Raw genomic sequence first — 25,861 nt, 5'->3', positions numbered from 1 at the left:
CATTATGAAAAATTATAACTGAAGACCTAGATGTGTGCAAAACCATCTATAGGAAATTGAGCAATCGCAGCATTGCTCAATTCTGAACAAAAGATAACTACTGGATCCTACATTCTCATTACGGGCATAGCTTTTGTAAAATTTCATTTGATACGGACGTTAAGTACGGAAGGGTGGAAGGTCGGTCACTATATAGTTGAAAGCATAACTGAACGTCAGCTATGGCTATTGGTATGTATATATCGTAAGAATGGAAACTGCTGTCTCGGTCATTAAGTATTATAAAAATTGTATTCTTCCTTTAGCCGCAGCCGCAGACTTCACAACCACAACGGAATCCGCAGCAATTGTGGAAGAGAGCAGTCGAGTGTTTGTGTTACGGTTGAGTGTGTAAGTATGTAATTTTCTGGTCACTTTGATTTTGTCTAATTTATGCTTTTTTTTGGGAGGGATAGCGCGCTGCTTTCGCTTTATTATTTCATTGGTGATTGTGCCTTTTCTGTTTATTTTATTATTATTCAACATATTATTATTGTCATTCAACGCTCTGGCCTCAGCCTTTGTGGACAAGTGAAGCAGGGCGGGCTTTGTATGAATGTCCCGACCCTACGGAGGTGCGAAGGAGCGTGTACGCAACAGGCTTCAAGTTATTAATGGCTGAGTATTACTTAACTATTCACTGCCAAGTCAGATGTAATAATTACCGCACGACCATATGAGACCGATGGGATGATGGTACAGACATATAGAGCATGGCTGGAAGTCTGTGGGTTCTCTTACACACATATTTTTATTTTCCTTTGGTGCTTGAAACTTTCACACCACAATCACACACTGAACGAATTCCATTGAAATGCTCACTCACTTTTATACATATATACCTATACTTCTGTCGTTTTGTACATATTTCTTCAGTGCAATTATCCCAAACAAATATTGGCCAGGAGTTCGAGAAAAGGAAGACTTCTTTAATTTCTTAGGAATGCGTCAATTTAAGGCAACTACAATATTAAATTTCCCAATAATACCAAAAATGATTGGCATGAAAAATGCTATGCCCATTACCACAAATTGAGCAAGCTCTATATGCATGTGTGTATAACCTATGTATGCACTCAATTGCAAAAATCTTGACGCATTTGTGGCTAAGCAGGTCAAGCAGCAAATTTGTGTGTCATAAGGTGCAGAAAATCTCCGGAGATCAAGTTGAAGCATATGAAAAAATCTGCAGAGTTGATATGTGCATACAGTAGTGATCACAATAATAAGAGTGCGTGAGTTAGAATCATAACATTGAAATTTTGCTCGTATTTGTAGGTGCAAATGTAAAGTCTTCTTCTTGTTCTTCGTTCTTCCTTTTAACTGTTTGGCGCCAATTAGAGATTCCAAGTATAGCCAGGTTCTTCTCTTCACTTGGTCTTTCCAACGGAGTGGAAGTCTTCCTCTTCATCTGCTTTCCCCGGTGTGTACTGAGTCGACTGCTCTCAAAGCTGGAGTTTTTTCATCCATTCGGACGACAAGACACAGCGAGCATAGCCGTATCGCTAAACTATGCCAATGTCGTCGTATATCTCGTACAGTTCATCGTGCCACGGACTACGGTATTCGCTGTGACCAATGCGCAAAGGACCATAAATCTCCTGCAGAACCTTTCTCATATAAACTCGTAACGTCGACTCATTAGATGTTAGCATCATTCATGCCTCTGCACCATATAGCAGGTCGGGGATGATGAGTGACTTATAGAATTGGAATTTTATTCGTCGAGAGAGGACTTTACTTCTCAATTGTCTATTCAGTCTGAAGTAGCACCTGTTGGCAAGAGTTATTCTGCGTTGAATTTCGAAGTTGACGATTTTGTTAGTGTTAATGCTGATTCCAATATAGACGAAATTATTTACGACTTCAAAATTATGACTGTTAACAGTGACGTGGTAGCCTAATCGCGAGTATGACAATCCTTTGTTGGATGACAGGAGCTATTTTGTCTTACCTTCGTTCACTATCACACCCATTTGCTTCTTTGTCCATCCTTGAGAAAGCAAAACTAACGGCATGGTTGTTATGGCCCAAATGTAAAAGTTCACGCAAGTGCGGAAAGTTCTCTGAGGTTCATTCACTTGGAAGTAACCAGAAACAGTTCTTTTACATATGGCTGAAGCAGCTGACGACTTCCGGCCTTAGGCGTACTATTCTCTGGGTAGCCAAAAATCATCCATTTGGAGGTGACTTAAAGTGAGAAGGCGAATCATCCCTTTTCAGGATTGAGCGATGTGCTGGGACCCGTCACGTAAAAAAACTGGCAGTGAAAAGCACACACACCTCGAATGACAGACCCCCCTTCAAACACAACTACTAGAAAAAATGTATATTCCTGAAGCCCGCGAAAAGTGCCCCTTTAAACTAAAAAAAACACAAACTCAATGAATCATATCACTCGGCCATTGCAAAAGTGGCGAAATATATTATGGACGGACGAAAGTAAAATCGTTATTTTTGGAGACACGGGTTACCGGCAATATATGTCTCGTAACACATGAAGTTTTGAAAATATTAGTTTGAGCATGTTTCTCTCTCGATGGTATTGGCCCATATATCGTATTGACACTGTCATAGATTAACATATCTAAGTGGATATTTGAATACCACTATGTTACCCGACGCAGAAGACAAAATGCCTCTGAAATGGGCAGGATAATAGCTCGAAAGATAACAGTCGGCTAGCCAGGGAGTGGTTTCGTGTCAAAAGGATTGAGGTCATGCTTTGGTCTGCGCAACCAGCCGACCTCAATCCCATAGAGAATCTATTGGGTGATATTAAGAAAGAAGTCAGAAAACTCAAACCATGCAATAACCGCGAACTTTGCTCAGTAATGGAGAATTCTTTGGAAAAAATACTTAAAATTCGTTGTGAAGACCTAGTCAACTCTTTGCCGCGTCTCTGTAAAGAAGTTTTGAAAAAATAAGATTTTTCGGCCAAATACGGAACTCCACTTGTTTGTATCTATATATACTTCCTGTATTCACCGATGTTTCAGTTACTTTTTTAAACTATTTGTGAAATACCATCATTTTTTTAACAACGAATTTTCGAACTATTTTGCAGTTATATACATACATACATGTAAAACCCCTATATGTAAAATAAATCTTTATGTTATGTTCTTACTCAATTTCAACGGACAAAAAAGCGAAATAAGCTTTTTGTAAGAAATTCGTATATTGGCTTCTTGACACTGTTATTATTTGGAACGCAGCTGTATATTTTTTCACATGGAGATTGAGAAAAACATGGTCACACATCCCTCATTCACAACAAACACAGTGTGGGAGTAGTTCTCCACCTGCATATGTATGTATGATATACATATGTGGGCATGTGCCTTAGCTGGCTTAGAACTTTTTGTTCAATAGTCAACATTTTTTGATTTTAATATGCACACTCACTTGCAGAATCTCTGCTTTCTTTAGACAATTCATTTCAGCTGCAAAATGAAGCAGTTTTTCACACAACTTAGTTTACTCAAAAATTCGTACTTTAAATGCGTAATTTATATTCGAAAAAATTTTTATAAAAAGTCTATCGCTTAAACTTTTTTACCTCGTTTCAAAAATGCAGGAATAAATACATATAATTTATTGTAATTTAATATAAACAGCACGTTTTTCCAATATTTTAAAAAATAATTTTTAAATCATTTTCGATTTAATATTTCATTCATGTTTGATTTTTTAAGCAGGTGACAACCCTTCTCAAATTTAATTATTATTTATAAATAAAATATGAAATTATCTAAGCCTATTTTGTGGGAAATCCACATCGTAAAGACTCGAGAATATATTTTTTTACTTACAATTTTCAATCCGGAGGCAACTCATTTCAAAAACTATACGATGGAAATTTTTAGTTAAATGGCAAGCCTGTTAAAAATTGTAAATTATATGGTTTTTTCACCTCTTTGTAATGTAATTACTGCACTTTCATTAAATTAAAAAATAAATATTAATAAGCTCATCCTTAACTTCACTATACGTTTTATTCCGCGAACGTGACGTACTATCGTTTTTGATACCGTGCCTAAATAATGCTCTTCACACAATTTCCATCACATAAATTTTTTGCTTCCTCATATTCTCACTTTATCTTGACTATATCACAAGACTTAGTAATTAATAAAGTTCAACAAAAAAATCTATTTCAATAAAAGTATTTTATCGAATTATAAATATAAGTATGGCTTAAAATCACCGTTATTGCCATAAACCAAAGCTTTACTTATAACTCTATTACATATTATTTTCTGTCACGTAACAATTTCTTTATTAAGAACCACTTACCAACTGGTTACATTCTGGTTCGCTTTAACCGCATTCAATTTCAGAACCAACTGACACTTCCTCCTTTTTCGTACTTCCTTTTACTTTTTCTTCTTCTTACCAAAGCGTAAAACAAAATACGTTAACACTTTTGACACCTACACACTAGCTTTCGCTTTGAGATGCTCTATGACAACAATACTTTGGGCAGACATGCATCAGGTGACAAAACTTCATATTTAATTAGGAATTATAAACTTTTATTAAACTATTACACTAAATAAACATTATTTTACACTTTCATTGCCTTCATATCAACATTAATCAACCGAACCGCACGAATTCACAATGCAAACAATTTGAAACCCACAGTAGCACTAGCAGGCAATTCCAGCATATTGCTTTTAATAAATTAAATTATGGGGTTTCTCACAACAATTATGCAAAACAATTATACTACAACACTATTTATACGAATTTCAACTTTTGAATAAATATTTTATACGTTTCCGCGACGCTTTTGCGTTTTCAAAATGAGGCGTCCTTGCAAATCCGTTCTTGCGCATTTTTACTGAATTTATTTGTGCTTAACGATGACATAGCGGCGATTGTTGACATTGCAAGTCGATAAATTGAACAGAGTGGAGAGTGGTTGATGAATTCGCTAAACTTTTGTTGAGACATTGTTATTTGTTACTTCTGGACATGTATAAATTCTTATATGGGTTTTCAATATAATGTTATTAATTAAAAACTGAAAGATTTAAAAACTTTATTGATTATTTTTATTTTTTTTATTATTATTGTTATTATTATATTAAAGCTAGTATTTTAATACCTCATGCGGCAGAAAATTAAATTAAAATGCTTCATAAATGATTGAAAATTAAGAATAATAGTATTTAATAAAAATTGATGAGCTTAACTGACTACTCTTACGTTCAAATTTATCGTTAAATTTTGTATTTTAAATATCCGTATCCGTTCAAACACTCGCGGCATTGGTTCTTGTCACCACTAATAAACATTTCACAGGGTGACACTTTAGATTTAACCAGTGTCTCTGTACTAATTAAATCTTTCAGCGTTGCATTAAAACTGACGTATAAAAGAGAGATAATATGTTTACTTACGCTCTTTAAGCGGCTAATTAATTATTTGCTTTCGCTCAGTGCACACCACAACAAAGCGTAGTGCCGTCATTCTTGGCCGGCACACATAAATACTCCAACAAGTCAGCAAAAATTCAGTCAACAAATGTTGATGTCATTTATTGGACGTAAAATAGTCAACGCAAAGAATTTGCTAGCCTTGTGGAGTCCCCTCAACAGACGTGGAAACAATTGCAATTTTGGTAAGTAAATAAAGTATTTTGAAAAACTGAAAATTGCGAAATAATAGAAACTGTGTATAATTGAAGTGTTAGTGATCAGTGTGTGTAATGCTGGAAATATCGGCTGAAAAATAGCACTCAATTTCTGTCAAAGAACAACAAATGGCTGTGAAAGAGTTTTTGTGATGAGCAACGAAATGTTCAAAGAGAAATACATTGTGAAATTGTGATGCAAAAGTATTTACAAAGATGCATACATATGTATATACTTACAGATAAGCGAGCGCATCTAGTACATACTATACATATGTACTTATGTATGTGCATTAAAAAATACACGCATAGGAAAAAGTTGGAGATCAACAATAAAAACAATGAAAGTATGCGTCATTTTCGGTGTAAACTGATGTTATCGATAATGTTTTGATTTCACATTCCAAAAGTTTTTATTTTTATTTTTATTAAGAATTTGTAGTGATAACAACTCTTCGACATTTCGTTCAAAAATATTTCACAAAATTATATTCATTATTTTTTGCTGCAATATTGTGTATTTCAAATATTTTCGCACATTTCACAATATGTTGTTATTCTGAAACTTCCCTTTTTGATGTCACTTTTCCGTGAATGATGTGTACTTGCCAGCAAAGCTGTAGCCAACAACACTAATAACAATTTAAGTCGTTAAAAATTAATTAAGCTATACGTTTTTGAGATAGTTCAACAATTATCTGTAAAAATATATTATAGTGAGTAAAGAGCTTGACTGTTAAAAAAAGAGTTGCATTAGTCACCAAATTTAGTGTTATTTTAATTTTGAAAATAGAATTATAAGTTTGCGAAGAAGTTTGTGACATGCAGAAGGAAATGTCGTAGATTATATTAAATACAGATATATGTCATAATGTATACATATACATATGTACTATATATGTATGTAAATGATCACCGAATTGAGTCGATTTGGCCTTATCTGTCTGTATATGCACGAACCAATCCCTCAATTTCCGAGATATCGATCTGAAACTTTACACATGTCCTTTTCTCCACAAAAAGCTGCTCGTTTGACGGAATCACCGATATCGGACTATTATAGCATATAGCTGCCATACAAACTGAACGATCGGATACAAGTGTTTGTATGGAAAACTTTTTCTATTGACGAGATATGTTCACGAAATTCGGCGTGGATTATTTTTCAAAGTAACAGTACGATCTCCGAAGAAATTATTTAGATCGGATCGCTATAGCATAAAGCTGCCATATACACTGATCGCTCAAAATCAAATTCTTGTACGGAAACTTGATTATTTTTGAAGGGTATTACAGCTTTAATGCAACAAAAGTAAAAATATTTTCTTGTTTGAACTTACACTTAGTCGGTGTTGCCAAAAAAAAAGTAATACAAAACCATTAGGGAACAAGCAACCTTTCGCAACTATGATCGATAACTTCAATCGGTTTAATCTACTTATTAAAAACTATTTTGGAAGTTTCAAAAAATAGTTATCGATACAATGTATACTCATACATTAATATATAGTCATATAATATATAGTCATATAATATATAGTCATAAATTAATGTATCAATATTATATTTATAACTCCGTTAAAAATGCTATAAAATTGCTAGCGATGAGTAATTAATTACTTTTATTGAAATGTGTAATATTGTTGTTATCAAAGGAAACATTTTTATGGAAGAAAACTACCAATTTGATAAAAGATTAATCTAATCTTGTAGTTTTTGTTTTCTTCCAAATCTTTGTAGCAAATAATGAATAGATTTACTTTCAATAATCAAGCTGACCTTCTTGAAAGCAAATTAATTAATCAAGTAGCTGTCCAAGAAATCGATAAAAATTTTATAAAAATCGAAATCTATTTGAAAAATCTTTTATCTTCGATTCATACCTGACAAATACATATATCGATACATCCATCGGTCTAGCCGTTTCGGAGTAGTTTTCCGCACAGACTATAAAAACAACGTTTCGAGAAAAATGATTCTAAAGTTTCTTACAAATAAGATATTAGACTTTTATGTGTCAAATAAGATATTAGACTTGTATGTGTCACAGCGGAATCACCGGCAACCGCAAAGCCTAAAAGCTTGCTAGAGAAGACACCCTTACTGCAATTACAATTATTAGAAGGCGGTTTTCCGATAACCTATTGCGTTCTAGCGCTGAACCTGTGGACCTCCAGTGAGCCGGTTTTCCGATAACCTTTTGCGTTCTAGCGCTGAACCTATGGACCTCCAGTGAGCTCGGCAACCGCAGGTTAACAACAAGATTTTGTGAGACCGTAAGAGCTCCTCCGAACTACTTGTTCCTAGCAAAGTCAATTTAGATGATCTGACTGAACACTGTCCAGAAGGTACACACGCAGTGCTACTATTGTCTGGCTTTTCCCAGAGATTACAATATCTCGGTAGATACATCTTTTAAGAACCTGGCGACGTAACTGGGATTAATATCACCCGCGTTAATAAATATGGGGTGAGCTCAAAACACTTCGTCGATGTATTATGTAATGAGCTTTAAGGAGTTTTTGGATAACACAGAGAACAAATATGTCCAAATGAGATCCATAAATTTTGTATCAATCCGACGACCTAACCTAACCTTCTTTCAAATACCCTCAACTCGTGCGCAATATGAGCCATTCCGTTAGTGAATATATTTTTTATTAAATTAAAAAATATTTTACAAATATATTCGAAATTTTTTCAAAATCTTCACTCAATACATTCAGTTACTTTACAACCTCGCTACATGCCCTACAAAGTAGACGGCCTCCTTATTTCGTATCGCAAACACAAATGGATGATCCGCCTTGAATATTTTTTGATTCAAGTTCAGGCTCATGGGCACGATTTTCATAACTGCAATAAAAATGAATTTATTATTACAAAAACACATAATATTAAAAATCAGCAGAGCAAAATAAACAACTCACATGTGGCCGCGGCCGCCTCGGAACCAGCCTCATTCACATCGAGGAACGCCTTGTGCTTGACATCATCAACTCTTTGTTGTGGACCTGACGCAAAAAGGCTGCTAAAATCAGCTGACTCACTGAACATGTTTACCATACCTAACTGTAAATAAAATATACAGAATTATTATACAAATTTACAATACAAAGTATTCACTACTAACCTGCTGCAGCGGTTGCTTCAGATCCACTTCAAATTCAATGCGAAACTTTGGCAAAAATATATCTACATCGGCGCCACGCATACGTTCGACGATCAAATTCAGATCAGCATTCGTCAACTTTTGCTCCAACGCCGCCAAACCGTCCACTTTATTGGGCAAAAGCACCAGCATTGACAAATCCGAATTTTTGTAGGGCAACTCGATAGCTTTCGCATCCAAATCCGCTAACTCGCCATATTTCACACGCTCATCGCCGTACATCGTAGGTACCGATGACGTTTGGCCGTCGCTCATGCGGAACTCATGTTCCGAAGTTGAGAACTCACTGAAAGGATGCAGCCACTTGGCTTTAAAGTAAATCGCATTCACCAAAATGGCGCTGGTGTCCACATCCACAGCATTTGGTTGTAATAAGTTCTTGATTTTGCCCTCAGTTTCATGCTCTACCCACGTATTAATGGTTTGTACTGCATTCGCGGCGTCGGCGAATTTCGTTGGCACCGCTTCAGACTCAAAACTAGTTTTGGCAAGTTCATTGAACTTTGCCGACAATTCCAGCGACTCATTGACGTACACACGATTAGCCATGCGCAATTTGGGTGCATCCTCCGCTGCATTCGCGTCTTTATGGAAGTTCTTCTGCAGAAACGCCGCATAATCTGCCGCAATGCTTGCTTTATCCAACGCGGCTGGCAAACGCAAGCCGCTGCGCAGTTGTTGTGCCGTTTCGCCTTCAGCGCCCAGAAAGGCTAGCGCCAAGCAACTCTGTACGGACGCTGGTGAAAAGACGACATTTTGCTGTGCACGCGTCTGCGCTAACGCTTGGAAAATATCCGCGGCAAAGAGATTGCGACTGGCCGCTAACGAAGGTGCGATTGTGCCGGCTGTTGCCATGTTGATTAAGATTGCAGCGATGAGTGTTTGTGTGACTAGAAAACAAGCTGGGGGCAAATAAAATATTTCATTTGAAAATATATAAACTTCTTTAATTGCTTTGCAGTAAGACTTATTAAGCGCATTCTGAACTAAATTTTAAAGATCTACGATTCTTTTTTTTTTTTTTTTTGAATTTCAAATATTTTTCTAGTTAAACATTTCGATAGTCAATTGAAAAATATGTGTGCTTTAAAATATTTATTATTGAACCTTTCCACAAGTTTGTCTTGTTTACATTAAGTCACGCCTATTTTGGTGCTTGGTTTTGTATATCTGGTTATACATAAGTATATATTAGAAAAACTATTTTTTAAAAAATATTATTTATTATTAATTCCAAAGCGTTAATTAAAAATATTTGCTGATAAAGCATGACGCATATCTACACTCCCACATTGGAACTCTCTGAGCGAATTGATTGGACTGCAACGAGCAACAGTAAGATCAACTGATTTGGAACTAATCGTCATAAATAGCATTGATAAAATGTTTATTATGCCTCATTAAAGTTATTATACCCTGAAGAGAATCTATTGAGTTTGTCACGGTGTTTGCAATACCTTGATAGAAACGTCAGGGACCCTATAAAGTGTATATCTATACTTTATCTATTTAACCAAGGCCGTCTGTCTATTCGTATATATGTGAACTAGCTCCACAGTTCTTGAGATAACAGACTGAAATTTTGCACATTTAATTTTCTTCTCAAGAATCAGTACATTTGTCGAAACCACCGATATTGATCCACTATAGTATATAGCTGCCATACAAACTGATCGATCAAACGGAAGATAAAGGTATTTTTTATATTCTTCTATGATATAAAAAATGCACCTGTGAAGGGTATTATAACTACAGTGTAGGCGAACTTAACGCTTTCTCTTGTTTTTGCCAATTTTTGTTACACTTGTAGTGAATGTATAGTATTGTAGTATAATAAACAATTATCGAAAATCGATAACAGCCAATGTGCTTCACTAATACTTTTGTTTACTTTGAAATTCAAATTCAAATTGGCAAACGATATAAGCTGCGTGTAGCTTTTATAGTTTTAGAAAATTATAAGAATTTAATAATAACAAAGTTTGGAATATATCTTTTAACATAACAAATATTTCCACATAAATGCAGCTGCCGTAAGATTGTGGTTAGAAATTAGCAAGAGCACAAATATTTATGACCCCAACTAGAGGCGCACCACAAAGCAGAGTTGACTGACGGGCGTAAAAAAAAACAAATATAACAGGAAAAAATTAAAAAAAAAATAATTCAATATAATAAGCTGTGATATATCCAAGCACAAAATAAGCTACTGACTAATTTTTTCGACCGCCCAGTATTATAAAAAAAGTGCTTGCATCGCAAGCCAAGTTCAAACAAAATAAAAACGATAACAATATCAAACAAATATGACGCTTTCATATGGATATACGCCACAAAGTCACTAATATCCGACACGCCGTAAAAAATTCAAATTTCTGCAACTATTTTACACGCTTATCACCCAAAAGCGGTCTCTGCGTACGTGCTCCAAAACTTTTATAATCACTCAATATTCGTTTTGAAAACTGCACATTGCAAATTTTTGGCATAAATTTCACTTATTCGACTTAAATTGTTTATTTGTTTAAAAGAAAGCTACACAAACAAATACATACACCGTAATGACGTCATCTTTGCTGTTCGAGCTGCGTTAAAAGACTTCGTGTCTAATATTTTCACACAAAATTTTCAATTGATTACTTCACTTTTTCAATGCTCTAATGAAACTAAGTAATTTCTATTTTTCAACAAATTTATATAGTAAATGTAGCTTTGAATGCGAATCGGTGCATAGAAAAACAAATAAAAAATATTTATTATTATGCACACACATATAACGAAATAAACAAATAAACGGGAAAACCGCGATTTAAAGCCGAGTGTTGTGTACGCTTTGTTGTTGTTAATTTTTTTAAGACTTTCTCACACGCTAACGCTCTCGCGGGCATTCTGGCGTTAAGTCAGTGTAACTTGCTGACAGGAAGTGGGGTCATTCAAACATCACCTGTGGCAGATTGTTTATAAACAATAACGAACTCCGATTATAAACAAAACGTAAAAAAAATACATATTTTCCAATAACCGCGAACAAGAAAAAGTCGTATATATTGAAATATATGCTAATTTATGCTACAAAATTCACACAACAAATTTCAGACTTACACTCGACAAGGTTACCACAGTACTAAAAGCCATAATATCTTATTTTGTGCGTACAAGTACCCACTATCTACCCGAATGCGATAAGTACGAAATGAGTAATCAGTAGAGTGTTTATTTTTATTGCACATTCTTTGGAGCAAATAAAGAAAGACAATATGGAGAGAAAATTGAGCGATACATACACATACCGGGCTAAGCCCATACGGGCATGTAAATTTTACAGTCAGTGCTAATATTAGGTATACAAATGACCTGAACTAAAGTAACGGGTTTTTCAATAAGAGCACTACAAAAGTTTTTTTTTAATAAAAAGGTTTGGGACATCAAAGAATTTCTTTATTCCTGTGAAAATACATTCGATGCCATTGGGTATGGAACTCGATTTCTTTTGCATGGCCACCATGGTTACGCTTGCAGAAGACCAGATGCTGAAACCAATTTTCTACGCTTTTCAAGCATAAATCGGCCGTTACTGCTACAATTTTATGTTCGATATTCGCACGAAGTTCATCAATCGTCGCTAGCTTGTTGGTATAGATCATAGACTTGACGTAGTCTCACAGGAAATAGCCTAACGACATCAAATCGCACGACCGAGGCGGAAATCGACTGGATCATTTCGTAAGTTAAAACGTTAACCAAACTTTGCTCGCTGTGTGGCTTGTGACGCCGTCCTGTTGGAACTACATATTGTCCAAGTCGATATCAGCTAATTCGGGCCAAAAATATTCGGTTATCATTGAGCGGTAGCGACTCCCATTCACAGTAACGGTCTTGATCATCACGGAAGAACGTCGACGACTCATAAACCGCAGCAAACCCTATTTTTTCTGGATGCAATTGTGACTCATGGAGTACATGTGGATTGCTGCCTGACCAATAACGCTTATTTTGCTTATTGCCGAAGCCATTTAGCCAGAAATGAGTCTCATCGCTGAAGATGATTTCTCGATAAAAATCCGAATCATTTTCAAGTTGTTGCTCAGCGCAATTCACGAACATACGACGATTCTTGTGGTCAAGCGGTTTCAGTTCTTGCGTCAATGTGATCTTGTAAGGATGTAGACCAAGATCTTTTCGCAAAATACGTCCCAACGACGTCACAGAGATGCACAACGCTGGAGAACAGCGTGTGAGAGACTGATTTGGGTCTTCCTCAGTTGATGCGCCAGTGACAGCAATATTCTCGAAACTACGGCACTTATTTGTGCCTGTCGTTTCTATTTTTTCCAGAAAAAGTGGTGTAAAAATGGACCAATAAGATGATCCTTGCAAATAAGGCATGAACTTTCATAAAATTTACAAACTTATAAAGCCAATATATTGGACTTTTCAATCATTTTTCTTTATCCTAAAAAAATATTTCTCTAACAACAACACCCTTTGTAGGGTAGATATGCCGCCAAATAATGGAAAGTAATGATGAATAAGTACTTTTAGTTCACGCTCCTCAATTACTTATCTCTAAACCATTTTATTTCAAAAGCAAGAAAAAGCTAAACTTCGGCTGCTCTGAAGCTAGAATACCCTTTCCAGATGAATTTCTAACAGGAAACATATACATATGTATGTATGTACATAACTACATCGGAAAACATAACCAGACAAAGGTTTGCATTCAACAAAAGACATTTGACTGGTTCTGTCTAGCCACTTTGTTTGATAAAAATAAGCTTCAAGTCGAAATAAGCTTACTTAATAAGGGAAAAGATCTTAAATAATGGTTTTTATCGCGATTTTAAGCGGTCTACTATAGTTTTCGACAAGGTTACGTTTCCTTATGGATGTTAAAAACTTCGTAGCAAACTTAACATATGTACGAAGTTCACATAGTCTTTACACAAAAGCTGCCATAAAATAATGACACTCGTGTAAGAATTGTAAACAAAAACAGCTGTTTGCTTTGTTCCATTGTGACAGCATTGTTCCCGCGCTGCAAAAATCAACTGTAACTGATTTTGTAAGAAAATATTTATGTACATTTACTTAAAGATATGTAGATTATGTCTGTTTAAAGAGAAATATAATAAATGGCCGACAAAGTAAAGTAAAAAATGTATTCAGTCTCGAATTGGTGATGTATCATAAGTTTTTAAGAGGGCAATGTACAAGTATATAGTACATGGCATACTTATGTACATATACCATACACATTATTACCACAATAAGTTAACAAACGTCTAAAAATTTTAATATTTTATAATGAGTCGGTACTTGTTACTTCATTGATTTTAAAATGTAGTTATCTTTGAAGAGTTACTCAAATCAAATGGAAAATGCTCATCTCAACAAAAATAAAAGCAATATAGATAATTCGAGTTTCGTGCTGTTTTTTTTTTAGTGCCGTCATTAACGAAATGCGGCGAAAGCTTTGTTTACTATTAGTATGAAAGCTTGACAGTTCATTATATTAATGACGTTGCCTGACGCAATCTTATTTTTGTTATTATTAGGCATTAATTGAGGAAGATAGTGACATAAATAATAGAATGACAATGCATAAGTAACTTGAAGATATGAAACTTGTTCACGATACATATCTACTTTTTTTACTCGTATGTACATATGTAGCCAAAAGTGAAGCGTCTTATCACATTGCCTACCTTCAACCTACTAGGAAAACATTTTAGCGAACCAACTGGCCTCAAATTTAGTAATAAACAAGAATAAACGTTAACTTCGGCTGCGCCGAAACTAATATACCCTTCACAGGTTCATTTCTTTTAGTAACTATGTGTTCAGTTTGTATGGAAGCTATATGCTACAGTAATCCAATCTGAACAATTTTTTCGGAGATTATGTTATTACCTTAAGCAGTAATCCACGTCATATTTCGTGAAGATACCACGTCAAATGCGAAAGTTTTCCCTACAAGCACTTGATTTCGATCGTTCGGTTTGTATGGCAACTAATGCTATAGTGAGCCGATCTGAACAATTGTTGCCTTAGAAAATAATCTATACCAAATTTCCTTAAGATACCACGTCAAATGCAAAAGTTTTCCATACCAGCACCAGATTCCGATCATTCAGTTTGCATGGTAGCTATAAGCTATAGTTATCCGATCTGAACAATTTCTTCGGAGATTACATTGTTGTCTTAGAAAATAATCTATACCAACTTTCGTGAAGATACATTGTCAAATGTGAAAGTTTTTCATACAAGAACTTGATTCCGACCGATCAGTTTATACGGCAGCTACATGTTATAGTGGTCCAATATCGGCAGTACCGACAAATGAGCAGCCTCTTGAAAAGAAAATAATTGCATAATTTCAAAACGATATCTTAAAAACTGAGGGACTAATTCATATATACAGACGGACAGACAGACAGACGGACATGGCTAAATCGACTCAACTCAACATACTGATCATATACTTTATAGGTCTCCGACGCTTCCTCCTGGTTGTTACAAACTTCGTGACAAACTTAATATACCCTGTTCAGCGTATAAAAATTCATAAGGAAATAAAAATAATAGTATTTCTTACCAACAAAGAAACAATTTCACTTCCTGAATTGAAAATTTAGTCAAAAATTGAGGGAAATCCCTACGATTGTTATGCAAAACATCTTTTAGCTAATGTATTCTATCAGTTGACGTTTAACCCCTTAAACAACCAAAAACTTAAAGCTTAACAAAGTTGCGATGAATCATGCTTCACAATAGTATCCGAAATTTGTTTATTGCCGTCATGAAATAGTACAATTGTTAGCAACAACAACCATAGTACGTAAACAATTGCCCGGCCTTTTCCTTACCTCTTTTTGCTCTCTTCTTTTATCGCTCTCTGCGCAGCATGAGTACGACAGAGAATATGAAATGTGGATGATGAAATTAGTTTTTTGGGGATTTTTATTTTATAGCAACAATAAATAGAAGTTAAAAACAAGTAAGGAAGGGCTAAGTAAGTGTGCAACCGAACATTTTACACTCTTGCAATTTACAAGAATCAAAGCCAGGAAAATACCTTAAGATGTAGGTGAAGCGTCAACAAGAGAATCGAAATCTACGGACTGACCGACTTATTCGGCATAAGATTTGTTAGAAAAACGAAAATCATTATACATATCGTCACCTAAAATGCAAAATAACGTATCAGCAAAAAATTCGAAATTGAGTGCTTCATTGATTACGATCCAATACTTCAAATTACATAGTACATATAAGTACATATGTCCAACATTTTAAGGTTCGGCTATCAGATATAACCCAGTTTTATCCAATACTTAAATTTTGTTTCACTTATGTTTCATTTTATTACGTGGTTCATTCCCTCCTCTGTAAATTTCCGAAAATGTTGTTACGTTATTTTGCATTTAAGGTGACGATATGTAGTATATGTGAGTTGGGATAGCATCGACCCGGTTTTATCTATTAACTACATGCCACATACTAAAAAAATGTTCCCTGGGTTTCATTAACCTACCTCACATGTAAACACCAAAAATATGGTCTAAAGTCAGTCGGAAGTTCGGAAATCCTAGTTATGTGAGAACTAGATCAAGTTATCGCCCAATTTTAGGCACAAAGATACACTGTTATGAGTAAAACGCGTTATTTTATTTTCACTGAGATAATTTACCCGTATATACCGGTATAAAATCACCCGGGAGCTCGAAAATCTTTATATTAGGTATATGAGGGCTCAGGGGAGTTTTAACCGCACTCAACTTCTTTTTGATATACAGAGATACTATTAACGGAAAAAAGATTCTCTCTGAATTTTGATTGTATATCCCATACCTTGATCGATATTTTCGGTCAAAAGTCAACTACGTATAATATAGATGCTGGAGTCCACATATTCGGTACCTATGGTCTTGAATAGTTTTGGTTGGATTTGGACAATTTTGGTCATAACATACATTCTTTACATAAGGCGGTGTCAGGCCTATCGGCCTATTTTCACAACGGCTCACAAAAAACCGTTTCATACCTTTACAGTGGATGGGGTTATCTTCCGATTTCATCCACTTTTACAGTGTCGATAGAGGTGCAAAAGGGATTTGTCGTGAGCGAATTTAGTTATTGTAGCTTAGCCTATAAAAAACCAAAAAGAGTGTGAACCATGCCAACTTTTTCCAAATGTTCAGCCCAGAGATGTGCCTCGGTACTGCGATCCTCTGCGCCAAATAATTATTTAATTTAGTGCTTAGTTAAGATCTTTTTTCCGTTTTCGATTAATGGCATTTTGTGGGCAAAGTTTCTTACAGACAGACAGCCACGTAAATTTCAACTTTTCTAGTTATCCGAATCATTTATCTATATATATGTATATATAACCTTATATTTATCTCAATTAGTTTTAGGTGATACTACAACCATTAGGTGAACAAAACTATTATACTCTGTAGCAACTTGTAGCAAGAGTATAAAAACAATAATAGAAGTTAATGGGTAATAAAACGTAATGTAACTGACGTAAAAGGATTCCATATCAAAATAAACTAGAAAAACGTAAATCCCGAAATATCTGGTTATTTACTTTTAAGTCTATTTAAGGTATAGAGGATTTTATACCAGAACTAGACTTCGTGGCATTTTATGGGTAAAAAGTGGGTGATTTACCTTATACGTGCTTTATGTGTATGTTTATATGAAAATATTCGTTTGGGAAACACCTTTGGTTTTGGTTTTCCCAATATCTATTTGCGTGGATCAAACCGTCGTAACATGTATGTATGTATCTACAATGTACATACATATATAGTTTGCAGTTAGTAAGCGTTTGGTTTTGAATAACTAAGCATTAAAAGTTTAAATGTATGTAATTATTATAATTATAATATAATTATATTAATGTAATTATTTATAAATAACAAAAATTATAGAGAAAACTACAAATTCTTTATACAAAAATAGCATATAATTATAAGTAAAATACTTAAAGTAAATAATAAATATATTGAATAAAATATATGCTTCTAATATTTATATAATATTAAAATTTATTTTTTAAAGATTTATTAATATCAAATTTTTCATTTGATTTTTTTAATTTTTTTTCAATTCTTTAATTTTTAAATTTTTTTTTTATTTTTGATTGATTTTTTTTATTTTTCATTTAATTTTTTATTTTTTTTTTCAATTCTTTAATTTTTATATTTTTATTTTTTATGCCTTTTGTATATTTTTTTATATACCATATGAGTCTTTCAAGCCATCCAAAATTTACATTAGAAATTTTTTTCGTACAAAATATCCTTTTTATTCATTGAGACAAAATATCGGACAAGTAATTTTTTTCTTTTGATTTATATATATGAATTTATAAATTTTCAAAATTGCCACTCTCGAAAAAAGTGAGTTTAAATATCTTCATACACGAAAAAAAAGTTTTGCATTATGAAAATAACTAGGCGGTATATTGTTCACGATTTTTTCTCAGCTTTTCAATGAGATATACCTTCAAATTGTTTGACTTTTTTATTAACAAATAATTTTTTTCTATTTGTAACTATTTTTATTCAACTTTTTCATATGCCTAATATGGCTCTTTAGTTACTAATTTATAAATTTCGGAGTGGAAGTTGCTGACTTATTTTCGAAGCTTCGTCCCTCGCGCTTGTGACTAGCGCATTGAGCTTTTTTTCGTTTTTGCAAAACTATATTTTATTTTTTTATGTAAAAATATTGTGCATTTTTATTATTTATAAAATTTTTTTTTTATTTTTTTTGTTTTTTTATTCATTTTTTATATTTTTTTATCATAAAAATGTTTTGACTGTTGCGCCATTTTTGATTTTTGCTCATCTTTTTACAATATTTATAAAAATATCAAAACTATATAAGCTATTACTTGATTTATAACTACATTCACAAATACAATGTTTGTCAATATTTTATTCTGGGTATTCTTTCGAACACGCTGATAAGTGCAAGCATGTACAGTAACATTTCCGATTCAGTCTCGTTGTGCACACACGTCGGTTCGGTTGTGACTTTGATCGAATTTAAAAGCGAATAAAATAGTGAGAAGTGAAATAGAATAAATATAAATAGGTTTTTTACAATTTTTGGGTAAAATATTTAAGAAAGTTATTTTAGTGCAAAGAAAATTGTGAGCGCACTTGTTGAGCCCAAAAATTGATTGTGAAAATCAACAAAAAATATTTTGTGCAAGTAAATACAATATTAAATATTAAAAAATAAGTAAACAGCAAATATGTGGTATTGATTGTGTAGTGATAGCATAGTTATACATTACAACAAATATAAATATATAGAGATCACAAATCATCACAAACGCAGATAAACTACAAAATGTTATCGCCAGGGAATTTTGTGCGCGGTAAGTTTCGGATTACTTGTCGACCAACTTGCAATATTCCTTGCTCAATAAGGCACGTAATACATAAACATATATTTATACTTTTATAAATATATATACATATGTATATTATAGCCAGTAAATATATGTTAATAGTTCAGATTAATTCGAAGTTTGTGCCCTTTTGATCAGAACGGCAAAACAAAATGTTTGCATAAGAAGAGAAGAACTGTCAAAATATCAGTAATAAATGTAAACAAGAAAGTCATGTGTCAAATTTTAAAAGTAATTATTACTTAAATAATTATTTTAATTGCGTACAACTAGTTCTTTGATAAAACACTGAATTTACAATTAACTATAATATTTTTCTATATAACCGAACATTTTATATTATCAAAACCGGGGGATTTTTTTTTCGAATTTCAGTAATATATTTACATACCTGACAGGTTGACCGATATTTTCGGTATAAATTTAGAGGAAAGAACCGGATATCTGGGGCTTGAATGGAGCTTGAATAGTTTTGATCCGACTTGGACAATTTTTTGGTCATCCGGTGGCTCACCCCAAAAGTATTTGTACAAAGTTTTATCTGGATATATTATATGCTTCGGGATTTGTATACTGGAGGAATCAAATTGAATTTAAAATTGTGCTGTATAGGAAGTATGTAGATGTGGTCGTAGGCCGATTTTGCTCATTTTCATTCCGTAATATATAATAGGAAATCCAAAGCAGAATACATCTTGCCAACAGGTAGCACCTATTCGGACTAAGTAGGCAATTGAGAAGTAAAGTTCTCTCTCGACGAATAAAAACCAAACTCTATAAGTCACTATTATAACCCTCCTGCTATACAAGCAGGATATGTATGGTGCAGAGGCATAGACGATGACAACATCTGATGAGTCGGCGTTACGAGTTTTCCAAAGAAAATTTCTACGAAAGATTTGTGGCCCTTTGCGCGTTGGCTACGGCGAATTTAGCATTCGATGGACAATGAGCTGTATGAAATATACGACGACTTTGACATAGTTCATCGAATTAAGAGACCGCGGCTACGTTGGCTAGGTTATGTCGCAAGAATGAATGAGAAGATTTCATCTCTGACAGTATTCGACGCATTACCGGGGGAAGCAGAGGAAGGGAAGACCTCCACTCCGTTGGAAAGGCCAGGTAGAGAAGGACCTGGCTTCGCTTGGAATCTCCAATTGGCGTCATATTGGAAAAAGAAGAAACGACTGGCGCGCTGTTGTTAACGGCAGTAAAGAAGAAGAATATAGGAGTATTAGAAGAATCTTACATACCGAATTTGGCTCAAATCGATGGAGTAAGTCCCGAAATATACGATTTCACCTAAAGGAGCGGAATGCCACGTAAAATGTTGATGAATGATTGCAATAGTTCTATTAGATACCCAATACTTCTTGGATGACAAGGACCCTCCGAAAGAATAGAGGGACAGTCACTAGGTCAGTCAACTCGTCTCCTCATCTTGATTATTGGTATACATACATACATACTTGTACAATAGTAAGAAAAAGTTTTGTTTGGAACGGAAGTTTTTTCTGCGGCGGCGATGCACATTTTTTATCGTTATCTAAAAAGATGGGCTCGTCACATTTTATGGTGGCAATCAATTTCTTCTGCAACATTGAAGATTTATAATGCAACCCTGAAACTTTCAAATTGTTTGCATACAAATTCATAATGAGCCATAGGTAATTGCTGTTAGTTTTGTACGCAAACTTATGCTGTACTCGTATATATGCAAAACTCCATATCTATCACACATTTGATTTCAATAACCTTGAACCCGCTGAAGCGCCAGCTACATCTTATCAGATCTAGATGTGTGTATGTACATATATATAGTATGTATGGATCAATAAAATATTTGCATCATACTTTGAAAACATTTTCTTTTAAACTGACGCCAAATGCACCTACTGTACAAGCCGAAGCCAACATTTTCCAAGCAAATATCTGCCTTGACTCTGCTTTGATTTTCTCGTTAACTGAAATTACGTGCAATAGTCGCAGTTCATTAAGTGAAAATATTTTTTATAAATTGTACATTTTTCCTCCAATGTTTTATCGAAGAAATCGAACTAAAAAGAACCGCAACTTCAAAAATTAGTCTGATATTAGATTGGCATGTATTCCAGGGGCCTGGAAGCAGGTTAGGGTCGTGTTCATCCCGAAGGCCCATAAGATATCGCATGTCGTGACAAAGGACTTCAAACCTATCAGTCTTTCCTTTTTCCTTTTGAAAACATTATAGAGGCTGATTGATCTGTACTTAGGGGATAGTATTCTAAGAAATCGACTTTCATGGACACGACTTGACTATTGGAATATATACTATACTATACCGCTGTTACCAGACACAAAACACAAGAAATTTGCGGTGGGGACCTTCGACGATATCGAGTGGCATTCAAAAGCGTATAACCGGAACCGGTAATTAGATGTTTCAGTCGACCCATTTTCAGACTTCTCTACGATGGCACGATCCTGGCGAAATGACGGAATTGGCTCTGGAATGCTCTCACACTTTCATTTAATTTCGAAATATTTTTGTATGGGAGAGAAAGACTAGCAGCTGGAGGGGAGGGGCTGTAAGAATGGATAAAAGCTTGTGGGTAGAATTGGTATAGCATTATGGTGTCGGCAACTAGGAATCAACTCCAGTTTTAGGCTTCCTGCCACGGCAGCGTCTTTCAAGCGAGAGGGACTGCCATGTGGTAAAAGTAGCAGTAGATCTACTACCCTGTAGCGCAGTATACTTCAGAGTGGTGGCTATCCATTCCGATTGTAGGGTGGCGATATTAAACTTGAGCTCGTTGGATATATGCTCGAGACTAGTGAAGCGAAGTCTAGATTCCTTATCTCTGATATCGGATTACCACAGTTTCACTAGCTTTAGAATGGAAACGGATAAGAGCCTCGTTGCTGCTTGTGATTTACTAATGGGTTATAGGGCCTCAAGTCAGCTCAGCAAGCGTCACTCGACTTGTTCTCTGATAAATTCAAGTTAGGTTGGACCCCATAGTTAAATTTACATTTGCTGACAGATTTAATAGATTAATTAAATTTTAAATGAATTACTTATGTTTCTATTTCCTCTTCTAATTTCAGATACCTTCCTATCATTCGTTCTACTACTCTCCGTATACACAACAACTGCAACCATGTCGAGTCACGATCAACTTGTAGCACAACGTGAGTTCGCCAGCAAATCGGCACAATTTGCCGTAAAACTCTTCAATCACATGTACAAGAGCGATCCGAACAAGAATATTATCTACTCGCCTTTCTCGATACAAACATGTGTGGGCATGGCACGCATTGGCGCGGTCGGTGAAACCGCTGCGGAACTCGACCGCGGTCTGGGTCTACCACCGAACGATGTGACGGCGATCGCCGATACTTTCCACAACGTATTGGTAACCTATAAGGATAGTCCGATTTTGAAGATCGCCAATAAGATTTACGTAATGCAAGGCTACAGCGTCAAGAAAGAATTCAATGAAATTGCTACAACCAAGTTTTACTCCTCAGCCGATAGCATTAATTTCGCTGACAACGCAAATGCGGCAAACACAATTAACAAGTGGGTGGAATCCAAAACGAATAATCTAATCAAGAATCTCATTTCACCGGATGCGTTGGACTCTGACACGCGCGTGGTATTGGTCAATGCCATACACTTTAAGGGTGAATGGAAGTACCAGTTCCCGAAATCGGCAACACGTGATGATGACTTCTACCTGAATGAAGTCGACTCGGTACGTGTGCCAATGATGAATTTGAAGGAAAGTTTCGGCTATGGTGTTATATCCGAATTGGACGCCACCGTGCTCGAAATGCCCTACAAGGACTCCGATCTATCGATGGTGGTGATATTGCCGAACTCGCGCACAGGATTGGCCAGTCTACAGGAGAAGCTGAAGAACTTCAATCTCAGCGACATCACACGTTATTTGATCCACACGAAGGTCATTGTGAAAATGCCGAAATTCAAGGCGGAATACGATATCGAATTGAATGATGCTTTGATAAATGTAAATAGTTACTGTACTTGTTGTTTTTAAGTGAAATTTTATTTTTTGTTATATTGAAATACCTCTAACACACCATATATGGCATTCTCCACAGCTTGGCATGGCACGAATGTTCAGCAAAGACGCTGAATTCAGTAACATGCTCGATTCGGACGAGCCACTGCAGGTCTCGAAAGTCGTGCACAAAGCCTTCATCGAAGTGAACGAAGAAGGCACTGAGGCCGCGGCGGCAACTGGTAAGCATTACTTTTTTTTTCTCAAGTTCATCCACATAATTTTGTCTTTATGTTTGCCATTTTACATATACGTACATACTTATATGTTCACTTTACACATCTTTATGTCTCTAAGCTCATTTCTAATACTGTATTATATCTCTTACTAGCATAAGTTTATCTATAGTTAACACCACAAACATACATACATACATATCTGCAAGTGCATCATTTATTTACCTGTGAGTATGTGTGTTTCTGTTTTTTCATTAGGCGCCGTTATACGTAAAAAACGTTGTGCCATGTCCTTTTCCGAAATACCGGAATTTCATGCCGATCATCCATTCTTATATACGATCAAACATAACAGTTCCGGAGATATAGCTACAGCAATTTCACTGTTTTTGGGCACAGTGAGCAGCCTGGATGCTGTAAATGCATCCGAAAATCATGATGAATTGTAAAATGCAATATTCATTAGGCTTGTTGTTGTAGTAGTACCTCATATGCATATTTAAAAAAAAATTATACATATATATTGTAAATTATTTATTTAAGCCTACATAAAGTCGAACAAATAAAAATAAAGGTACTAAACATAGATGATTCAAAATTAATTACAATATATGTATTTGGAGGAAGTACTGTGGTGGTCTTCACATATTACCTATATATATTTACATATATACATAATTAGTGTACTTGCTAACATGACACAGACTGTAGCTTGAGAATTTTAACTTTTTGTACTTACTTTGTTGATTCACTGTAAGTCAATTGGTTTATTCACCGGATAATAACCAAAAGCGCTACCTGTGATTTCTGTTAAAGCTTCCATGAATTTCGTACGCCTAAATTGACTATTTTAACTGAAACTCTTATGTACATGTAATCAATCATTCATCCTTTCTGACGCAAAGGCCTTATAACTTGCACTTTCTTTTAATGCATTAAAGCTTCGGTAGCCGTGACTTGCTGGGATGTTATACCCCGCAGTCACTGCTGCAGAACATTTAATGAAAAAAACTAACAAAGTTGATTTGTTATTCATTCTGAAACCAATCGCGATAAATTAATTCCAATTAGTCTTTGAACGCACTTAAAAACCTGCCCGAGCATAAATACAACAATTTTGTGATTAAAGAAAATATTATTAACATCACTCGATCGGTAGAATTTTCTAGCAGTTTTTTTTCTTAGCGGCATTTCTTTATACCTAAAACGCACCGTGAAAACTTTCTAACTATTTAAAATATTTCGATTATATTAACCACAATATATTCATTAAAAATTCTAAATAACTGCTAAATGTCACAACGAAAACAGCTGATTTTTGTCATTTCAAAGCACAGAGTGTTCAAAGTAGTGTGTAATTTTTTTTTAATTTAATAAAAATCGCTAAAGAAATATAATATTTAGCACAAATTAAAATGTTTTTAAGATTTTTCTACAAAAAATTTTTTTTGTTTTAAATTTTTTAAAATTGTCTAAAAAACAAAACATTGTAAAAAATTAACTCAATTGAAAATTTTAAAATTTTCCACGTTTTTACTCTAATTTAGAAAAGATTTCTTTCTCGCCAATTGTTTTTGAAAATAAAAGAAAATATTTTATAATTAATATACGTACGTATAGTACATAGAAAAAGACGACACCGAATTATAAAGGGTGATCCATTTCAAGTTTCTCTACTTTTTTTTAAGAAAATATCCAGAAACTTCAAACTTAATGGAAAATGTTTATTATTATTCGAAAGAACATTATTTGATATTTTTTGCAGATTATCTCTTTCAAATGTTGGCCGCGGCTACGTCTCAGATGGACCATCCGTTGAGTCCAATTTTGATTCCATTTCATTTCGATTGGCGAACGACACACGTGGTTTTTTCCAAGGCCTGAATCGAAGTGGGATTGCATAGACTTTAAGGCTTTACATATCCCCACAGGAAAAAACCTAACGGTGTGATATCACACGATCTTGGTGGCCAATCAACCGGCCCAAAACTCGAAATTATCTGGTCACAGAAGTGTCCTCTCAATAAATCCATAGATTGATGCGATGGGTGGGAAATGGCGCCGTTTTGTTGAAACCAAATATCGCCGAGATCACAAGCTTCAATTTCAGGCATTAAATAGTTAATGGTCGCAATTGACGGCTACGTTCTCAACGGCAACATTTTTGAAGAAATATGAACCGATGAATTCACCGTCCCACAAACCGCACCAAACCGTTTTTTTTTTTTTTTTGTTTTGTTTTTTTGGATGAAACGGCAGCTCTTGAATCTCTACAGGTTGCACAATATTTTTTCTAATAGTCACATAACTTCTAGAGCCACTATTTCG

General features: G+C 34.7%; 2 protein-coding genes and 1 pseudogene across 13 annotated transcripts in view; 1 reads left to right on the top strand and 2 right to left on the bottom strand.

Annotated features, from left to right (window-relative positions):
* LOC120772722 overlaps positions 1–24,321 on the bottom strand; it is a 198,279-nt pseudogene extending 173,958 nt beyond the window's left edge.
* LOC120772720 (alaserpin-like) overlaps positions 5,513–25,861 on the top strand; it is a 31,126-nt gene continuing 10,777 nt past the window's right edge. For 7 of the 10 annotated variants that reach the window (XM_040101477.1, XM_040101474.1, XM_040101472.1 and 4 more), the window contains exons 1-3: positions 5,513–5,671; positions 22,378–23,303; positions 23,398–23,539. In XM_040101477.1, coding sequence (XP_039957411.1) covers positions 5,575–5,671; positions 22,378–23,303; positions 23,398–23,539 — 1,165 coding nt within the window. In that variant the 5' untranslated portion in view covers positions 5,513–5,574. Of the gene's footprint in view, positions 5,672–18,866; positions 19,255–22,377; positions 23,304–23,397; positions 23,540–23,791; positions 24,067–25,861 lie in introns of those variants that run through there. The other 3 variants (XM_040101468.1, XM_040101478.1, XM_040101470.1) reach the window with 3 other exon arrangements.
* Positions 8,320–24,362, bottom strand: LOC120772721 (serine protease inhibitor 42Dd-like). 3 transcript variants are annotated; one of them, XM_040101481.1, is made up of 4 exons: positions 24,273–24,362; positions 8,817–9,757; positions 8,614–8,755; positions 8,320–8,539 (listed from the first exon to the last, which is right to left on the bottom strand). In XM_040101481.1, exons 2-4 carry the CDS (start codon positions 9,708–9,710, stop codon positions 8,415–8,417), a joined length of 1,161 nt encoding a protein of 386 aa, XP_039957415.1. In that variant the 5' UTR covers positions 9,711–9,757; positions 24,273–24,362; the 3' UTR covers positions 8,320–8,414. The 3 variants fall into 3 exon arrangements, with proteins under 3 accessions (XP_039957415.1, XP_039957413.1, XP_039957414.1); XM_040101479.1 differs by lacking the exon at positions 24,273–24,362 and adding an exon at positions 23,759–23,830; XM_040101480.1 differs by lacking the exon at positions 24,273–24,362 and adding an exon at positions 11,411–11,541.

Source organism: Bactrocera tryoni, chromosome 3, assembly GCF_016617805.1.
Source record: "Bactrocera tryoni isolate S06 chromosome 3, CSIRO_BtryS06_freeze2, whole genome shotgun sequence".
NCBI lineage: Eukaryota > Metazoa > Arthropoda > Insecta > Diptera > Tephritidae > Bactrocera > Bactrocera tryoni.
Note: the sequence above shows the minus strand (reverse complement) of the source record. Positions and strands in the feature narration are given on the sequence as shown.